The sequence below is a fragment of the Telopea speciosissima genome, chromosome 1 (assembly GCF_018873765.1).
Source record: "Telopea speciosissima isolate NSW1024214 ecotype Mountain lineage chromosome 1, Tspe_v1, whole genome shotgun sequence".
Taxonomy (NCBI): Eukaryota; Viridiplantae; Streptophyta; class Magnoliopsida; order Proteales; family Proteaceae; genus Telopea; species Telopea speciosissima.
The window spans coordinates 2,056,531-2,064,999 of record NC_057916.1 but is presented as its reverse complement, the minus strand read 5'-3'; the positions used below and the strand labels follow the sequence as shown (position 1 = coordinate 2,064,999).

The 8,469-nt window shown below is 38.4% G+C and overlaps 1 protein-coding gene across 1 annotated transcript in view; it reads right to left on the bottom strand.

Moving 5' to 3' along the window:
• Window positions 1–1,838: 1,838 nt before the first annotated feature.
• The window catches only part of LOC122641949 (WAT1-related protein At1g68170-like), a 51,575-nt gene continuing 44,944 nt past the window's right edge, over window positions 1,839–8,469 (bottom strand). Inside the window, exons 5-7 of the mRNA XM_043835304.1 lie at window positions 2,539–2,697; window positions 2,215–2,366; window positions 1,839–2,097 (exon numbers count right to left, since the gene is read on the bottom strand). Coding sequence (XP_043691239.1) covers window positions 1,839–2,097; window positions 2,215–2,366; window positions 2,539–2,697 — 570 coding nt within the window. The remainder of the gene's footprint in view (window positions 2,098–2,214; window positions 2,367–2,538; window positions 2,698–8,469) is intronic.

The following is an 8,469-nucleotide window of genomic DNA, read 5'->3' as shown; positions in this document are numbered from 1 at the left end:
ACTTCTTACAGAGAAGAGTGTCCCTTCACTTTATTAACCAAACGACCCAGGCCAGCTATTCTCACCCAGTTCTTGTTATTGGGCGATAAACCCAAGGCAGATCGAGTTCGAGTTTGAGAGAGAGAGAGAGAGAGAGAGAGATAACAGAGAGATAACGGAGATTCACCAAGTTTGTGTGAGAGACAGAGACTTACATTGTTTTCTACACACACACAAACACACAGAGAGAGAGAGAGAGAGAGAGAGAGAGAGAGAGAGAGAGAGAGCGAAGCTGGGTCTCTCTCACAGTACAGAGCTCCCCTATTTCTTCTTCTTTCCCAGATCCAGATCTGGGTTTTTGAATCTGACCGTCGAGGTTCGCCTGTAAGGTTTCTTCACAAAGTGGAAGAAGAGGAAGAGACTTACACGACTTCGACCTTTGCCAGACCAGAGGAGGTAAGAGAGTGCAAGAGGAAGAAGACGATGGGGGTGGTTCGAAACGAGGAGGAAGAAGAGAAAGCTTAGGGTTTTGAGATTTTGAAAATGGGACGATGGTGTCCAAATCGTTTCTTTTGTTTTAGTTGTGGATCGGTCCGGATGGGTTTTTCATATACTTAAACCGCTTTAACGCAAAGTTTTTAAAAGTGACCGTTGGATGATTAACTTTACTCTGTGTCATGCTCATATTACAGGGCCGGAAGATGGTGGCTATAGGCCAGGTCGTAGAAGATTTGAATTCGCAAAGAAGAGATCTGAATTCTAGCAGCACAGATCTTCTCTTCTACGACGCGCTGTCCTATCTTGCTTGTGCTGCACACACACAAGGCCGTGCACAATGACTGCCTTACCCCCGCTCGGGCAAGGTGCTCAAACAAAGGTAAGGCGATCATTGCAAGCAACCTTGTGTCTGCACAGCACGGTAGGACGGGCAGCCCGCACCGTAGAAGAGCCCTCCTCCGTTTTTCTTTCTTCCATAATCTCCTTGTATTGTTCGACTATGAGACCGGGGTTCAGAATCCCCCATAAGGGGGATTGGAGTGGTCTCGGTTTTTGATTTATGACGATTTATGACTTTGACCTTAGACTTTTGATCCATTCACCGTTTTTTTTTTTTTTTTACTATGCCATCCTCAATTTTGGAAGCTTCTTGAGTTGATGAAGAAAAACTAGGGGAAAATTACATGATTAGCTATTTTTGGGTTTTCATTTACAAATCTGTCCACCCTATGTTTGAGTTAACAAAAATAGACAAAAACAAGTTTAGTTTTATAAAACTGGACAAAACAGTGACTCTCCTTCCTTCCTCGACAGTTCCTCAGCTCTCTAAAAAAATCTCTTTCTTTTTCCTCTGTTACTTGGGATAGCAGAGAATGGCGATGGCTGGGACAAAGGTAGGGTTGTAGGGAATGGAGGATGCCTGGGCGAGAAGGCAATGACAGGGGTACAAATATCTAAAAGACTAAATGTGGGAGGGAGAGACACTATTTTGTCCAGTTTTGTAAACCTCAACTTGTTTTTGTCTATTTTTGTTAACTCAAACATAGGGTGGATAGTTTTGTAAATGAAAATCCAAAAATAGCTAATCATGTAATTTTTCCAAAAACTAATTTGCTTCAAAAGACACAAAATGGATGGATAATTGTTGATGTAGAGGAAAAAATCTCATCTATTAATAAATGTTGGGACACAAACTCATACACTACGCTATGGGTTTCGCTAGCTTCAATGCAATTCAATTCAGGTGATCATATATATCATCATTATCACAAATATATAACACTACATTTCAAATATATATAAATAGTCATTGTAAACTTATCTCTCTTTTGGTTATTTTCCTCTCCTCCTCAGAATAAGTTTCAGGATACTGCTTCTCTTCTGTTAGGATTATTGTTGAGGAAGTTATCAGTGTTAGCAGACGAAGAAGATGATGGGACGATGGTAGTGGCAGCAGCCACATCGATGTGCTCTGCTTCTGCTTTAGAGCTGTCGGTGTTGGACACTATAATTAGCTGCTGATCCGACATCTTCTTCTTCTTCTTCTTCTTCTTCATCTCCTTTCCCTTCCCCCAAAGCACCACATACAATCCTACTACTATCAATGCTGCCCCTACTATGCTGTTAAAAAAAAAAAATTTTGTAAAATTAAATCACAAGCGAAATTATGAGGGTATTTATGAAATAATAATAATAATAAGAAGAAGAAAATGTTTAAATATATATATATTTTTTTACCTTCCAACATGTAGCTTCTCGTCTAGGAACAAGAAGCCGGTGATTGCCACCAACACTAGTGATAAAGGGCTGAAAACTGATACAAAGACTGGGCCCTTTGTCCTTACTCCCCACGCCATAATCGTAAAATGTAGCCCAGTTGCCATTATTCCCTACACCGCCACAATCATAACCCAAAATATACACTCATTCATTCATCAAGGTTAATTATAAGTTTCAAAATCTTCAATCATCAAGAGATTAAACAAGGAAGCAAGCAATTATATATTAAGAAAACAATCAAACTCGATCCATCGCAATATTGGTCCATCCAGAATCCCATACCGCATAAGCCACGGTCCAAAGCCTGATGTTCCATCCAAGCTTCCACTCCTCCCACTTCCTCTCTACGCATAGAGCGTATATGACGCTCTGTACTGATGCGTTCAGAGCTATCAGAGTCGCACCTGATAAATAGCATGGGTACCTCTGGCTCATCTTAGTCTGCAAAGGCAAGGCAAGGCCAACTCATAATTAAGGTTAAGGGGGGTGAAATTCCAAATTCCAAATTCCAAATTCCAAATTGCAAGGTTATTAGTGGAGGATGCTTAATTTGGGGGTTTCGGTCCAAGTAGGTGTCGTATGTAGTAAAATCACACCTGAATAATCAACCAGACTGAAAAAGAGATACAACAACAAAGGGCCAGTAATGAGCCAAGTATTCGATCACCAGACTCCATGTGGCGTACTGCTGACGTGGAGGCTCTGCTGCCAACCAAACGAGTAAGGTCAACCTTGGTTGACCCAATGTTGATCGTCGCTCCTTTATAAAATGTCAGCACCATCGCTCCTCCTATGCCTATGGCGGTCCCCACCAGCTTTGCTTTCCCCACTAGTGTTCCGATCTTCAACGACTCCAACCTTGAAGATCGATTCATCATTATCTTATTAACAAATATTGTGTGTGTGTGTGTGTGTGTGTGTGACTGGGACTGGGGACTGGGGACTGGGGACTGGGAGGGGTTGCGGTGGGGGAGGGTACCCCCTACTAATCAACTAGTTCACGAGGAATCAAAGAGAGAGAAAATTGGAAATGAAGACCCAAACTTAGACTTACCGAAGGGTGACGGCCAAGACGTAGGTTATGGCTGGAGTAAGGTTTAGCATGGCAGTTACAAATGTCATTGACGTTAAAGTTAAGCTTCCCACATATAGGTTTTGACACAACGTTCCCCTGACCAATAAAAAAAAGGAAGGAAATTATTATACAAACATATAAGTGTATATATAACTGATCCAGAAAGCATATATCACCCTATATTTTAAGCCTAAGAAAAAACCCTCAAGGAAAAATATTGATGAGAGACCCCCATAAAATTTGGGTCGTCTGGCCAATGAGTTGTGAGTCTAAAAGACCCCCACCCTAGCTAGAATTATCAATGTGACCAAAAGCAAGAAAGAAAGAAAGAAAGAAGGAAAGAAATCACAAAATGTGTCATGGAAGTAGACAAATTAAGATGTATCATCCATGGTCCGGTGAGCTTATAAGGATTTGGAATTTATTTCTGCTTTTAAAAAAAAAAAAAAAAACCCCACTTGGAAAAGGTTTCAATTTTAAACAGAAAAATCGGTTAAAGTTCTATAATATGAACTCAAAGAAGCAGAGGAAGATTCGAAGATGAGAGTTGAGATGAGATATTGGTTTAGGACCAGTTTCATCAAGAAGAATTAACTTACCCAAATAAGCCGCAAAGCGATGCTTGGAAGGTGATCATCCACGTTAATTTCGGTCTGCTTTTTCTGCGTACAAGAATGTGTGGAAGAAGAGATTAATCCTTCCATCCTAAACATGTAAGGAAAAATCTAGGAAGAAATAACAGTGGATCTCTGTTCTGGCAAAAAAAAAAAAAGAAAAGAAAAAAATCATTTCAAGAAAATTACAAGCCTCACATTCTCATTTTGCATCCCCTTATGTAAAGGGGAAAAAATAGCTTCGAGCAAAATAAGATCCAGGTGGTGCAGACAACATACATAGACACTTAAGAACCAGAACCCTAAAAGAAATGAGGAGGGGATGGAATTAGAACTTAATTAGGAGAGACCTTTCAACGAAGAAAGCAATGGGAACCATGAAAATGGTAGCGAAGGTGTATCTGTAGGCAACCAAGATTCGCAGGTCCATCCCATCCCTGGATGCAAGCTTATAGAATACATTGAGCCCCGCAAAAATCATCTGAGCCACCACCATAATCATCACTGGTTTCAACCCATTAACAAAGTTGCTGAGATCACGAGCCATATCTATATGTGTTACTGAACCAAAAACAAGCCCTTCTCTCCAAATGCTATTTAACGAGTGAAGAGGGAGAAGTGGAGAGACTAGAGAGAGGCTGGAGCTGGAGCTTGACGGGGCTTCTTCTTCTTCTTCTTCTGCATGAGGATGGCAGAAAAAGAAGAAAGGAGAGAGCAGAAAAGCTTAGGTTTATACACGTGTTAACGTTGGCATAGACATGTGCGTGGATCTTCAGGATCTTTGTGCCACGTGTACAAAGTCCAACGGCATCTAATTAATGTGCACCGTTGGAGGTATAGGTCCAAGCAAAGCTTTAAATTAGTCCTATTCTTAATAGGTTTTGGTTCTAAGGGAGTAGCCAGGGACCGGAATCATTCCTTTAATTCAAATGGTTTCAAAATTCTTTTTTTTTTTTTGTTGACAAAAATGGTTTCAAATTTCAAACCTAATGAGATTGAAACCGATAAATAACGGGTAGAATAATTTTGGTTAGGGGTATCAATCGATCTGTTTGGATTGGTTTTGGCTCAGTTTCATCGATGGTGTAAGAATAAGTGAGTCTAAAACATGATCCGATAAGGGTACATTGGTTTTTGTTTAGTTTCTATTTGGATTTGGTTTTTTATTAGTTTCTCTTATCGATCTATTATCGGTTGAGTTTCGATTTACCATGTAAATATGTTTAAAAATATTTAAAAAAAATATGTTTTTTTAAAAATTATTTTTATTTTTATTTTTTTATGAATTTTAGGTTGGTATCCGTTTCTTATCAAGTAATATCGATTTTAGTTTGATTTTTAAGTCCAGTTTAATGTCTTATCGATTTCGGAACAATCTATTTTGGTTTCGGTATCACCAAACCAATGTCCGAAACATGCTTCCAATAAGCTCATATCGGTTTTGATTCAATACAGATTTGTTGGTTTAAGCTAGGTTTTGATATCCATAATTCTGGTTCTTAATTGGATCCAACCACTATAGTACACAAAATTTTAAAATTTTACTTGATACAATAACCAAATTTTCATTTTACACTTTAAATAATTAAAGGGGAATTTTATGATGTACACTTTAGTATGGTATAAAAGAATCTTATATATACTACCATCATATTGACCGTCAGATGAAATAAATAAAACTTAAACTGTTCTTTTCCGTTGTTGATTCAGCACCTACCATCCAGGTTTAATAGAATCTTATATACCACCATCATTTTAAGCTTTAAATAGACCATGATGGTTCCGGTTCAGAAAAAACACAAAAAAAACTCGTTCTAATTGATCTTTGTTCCAAAATATGACTGATGCTGCCTATCACCCACACATCTTACAAAAACGCAGGCCATCATTGTGTGTGTTGTGGTTTAAGAAATCCTCCAAATTGCCATCAGTTACTTTTACATCCGATCTCAGCGTAGCAACCCAGAAGGAAGGAGAGACAAAGAAAGAGAGAACCAACCCACCCTAGAGTCTTGGAGGGCAGGCTAGCTAGGGGTATCAATCGGTCGTGCTTAACTAGGTTTCACCAATCTCAAGGCCTGCACTGTGATCGTCTGTTTAGCTAATCGGTCCGGGCCTGGACGGGTTCGGTCAGTCTCGAACTACAATCAGGCTACTAGAAATCTAGAATCGGATCTTTACAAGGCTACGGGCTTGTTTAATTCTAAACTCTTTAAATGGGCCTTATACGGGCCCTTTATTAAATGGGTTCTAATAATTTCATGTTTAATGATATTTAATCTTGATCAATTGTTATATGTTCTTTAACTTGACCAATTAATGGGTTCCAATAATTTTCTGGTTAATGGATGAAGAAACTCCTGTAATGAATTCTCTGGTGTTTTGTGTGGTCGCTAGAGACACTCTAACAAGTGTGGAATTCAGGATTTAGTCTTCCACTTGTCTAGTCACAAATTTAAGCATAGTTTCATCATTCTCTTAATGGGTACTTCATTAATGAACTTTAACATAGCTTCACTAATGAACTTTGACAACCACATATATAATGGAAAGATAGAACGAACCATGGGATACCCTCAGCAGATTATTAGTTCTCACAGATTCCTACGAAATAGTTCTGGTTCATACAATTTGTATATCTTCTCACACATTTTGATACCGATATTGATAGAAAATGTATCTTAGGGTAAATTGAGAGTTTTAAGAAATCTTATTTTTTTTAAGAAATCTTAAATTGGTCGGGCTGTAATCGGGCGGGCGGGGGGGGGGGGGGGGGGGGGGGGGGGGGGGGGGGGGGGGGGGGGGTGGGGGGGGGGGGGGGGGGGGGGGGGGGGGAAGGAGGAAAATGTATCTTAGGGTAAATTGAGAATTTTAAGAAATCTTAGTTTTTTTTTTAAGAAATCTTAAATTGGTCGGGCTGTAATCGGGCGGGCTAAATCGGACCAAGAATCTATGGAGGGGGGGTCCGGACGGCTGTCCAACGGGCTAGGACCTCACACTGGGACCACCCAGTTATTAAATGTGTCGGACTTAAGCCTGACACATTTAATTATTGGGCCGGGTCCGGAATTGACAACCCTAAAGCTAGCCCAGCCACGGCCCAACTTGAGCATGGGTTTGAGATCGCCAACCCCGAGCCTTAGGCTCGGGTTTTTTTGAATTTGATCGGAGGCATTGTAAAAAAATTTCAAAAAAAAAAAAAAAAGTTCCTTCTTCCTCTTTTACCAAAATAGAAAAAAGAGTTCCCTCCTTCTTAATTACTAAAAGAGCAATTACTTAAGAATTAAACGCATGATAAAGAAAGCGTAATATCGTCATTCACCTCTATTGTGCTACAAACCCTACAATTATTTCAATTGTGTTATGATGGGTAAGACAGAAATTAACTGGTAGGTGTAAAAGGTTTTACATAAAGGGAGGCGTTAAGGCTACGTCTACCTGAATGAGTACTACACGTGGAGAACGATATATACGGCTTTTTCCTTTAATTATTTAGCAATTCATCTAATGTACCTAGTATCTGATAAAAAAGAAAAAAAGTAAATTTTACACTCATGATTAGATGATGATATGGATAATATGTTCAAATTTAGACTCCATTAAACATTGCCAGATGATCTTAAATAACCCTCGTAAACGCACTTCTAATTTTCTTAGGTAGCAAGCAATAAGTTCCAACATGTGAGTGAGTCAATATGCAATCTTTCTGTTATTTGCTTATGTCACATGGGATTATTGGTCTTCCAACCTAAATCCAATAGTATCAGTTTCAACTTATACAATTCAAATAAGATCATGTTTCAATTAATAAACAAATCTTATGGTCATTATTTTTTCCCTCTACAAATAAGATATCGACAAGAGCTATGATTTAAGAATTTCTTAACTTTTTTAGTGTTAAAATAATGTCTGTTTGTTTTTAATTATTTGTCTAATGACTTAAAATAATGTTTACCACAATTAATTCTTAACTGCTATAACATGGGAATCTATACTGATAATTGCCATGGAAGATTTCTTTATACTATTCTAAGACCCTTTAGGGAGATTATAGAGATTACATGGATTGTATACTTGATACTCAAGCAATGACAATAATGGAGAGATGAGGATTGCATGCTTGATACTCAAGCAATGAATAATAATGGAAAGATTTAAGATGAAAGGCTGTTATAACTCTTATACATGAAGTTTCTAGAGAAACTTAACAAGAAAGGATAAGAATTATTCATGTCACACAGAAAATGAGAGAGAGAGAGCCCTTGAATTGGCCACAAAAACTGAACCAAAGACCAAGTACTGACAAGTTCTTTGGAAGATTATAAACAAACTAAATCCAAATTCTATAGAAATATCTAAAAATCTTCTACTGTAGTTTCCATTACTTAATAAAATTTCATTTACATGGAAGCTGTATTTTTTTTTTTCTTCTCCCACACCATTAACATGATCAAGACTTGATGAACCAGTAAAGCCAGAATCTAAAATGGAAGTTAGTGTCTATCATTTCTCAATTTCCTGATT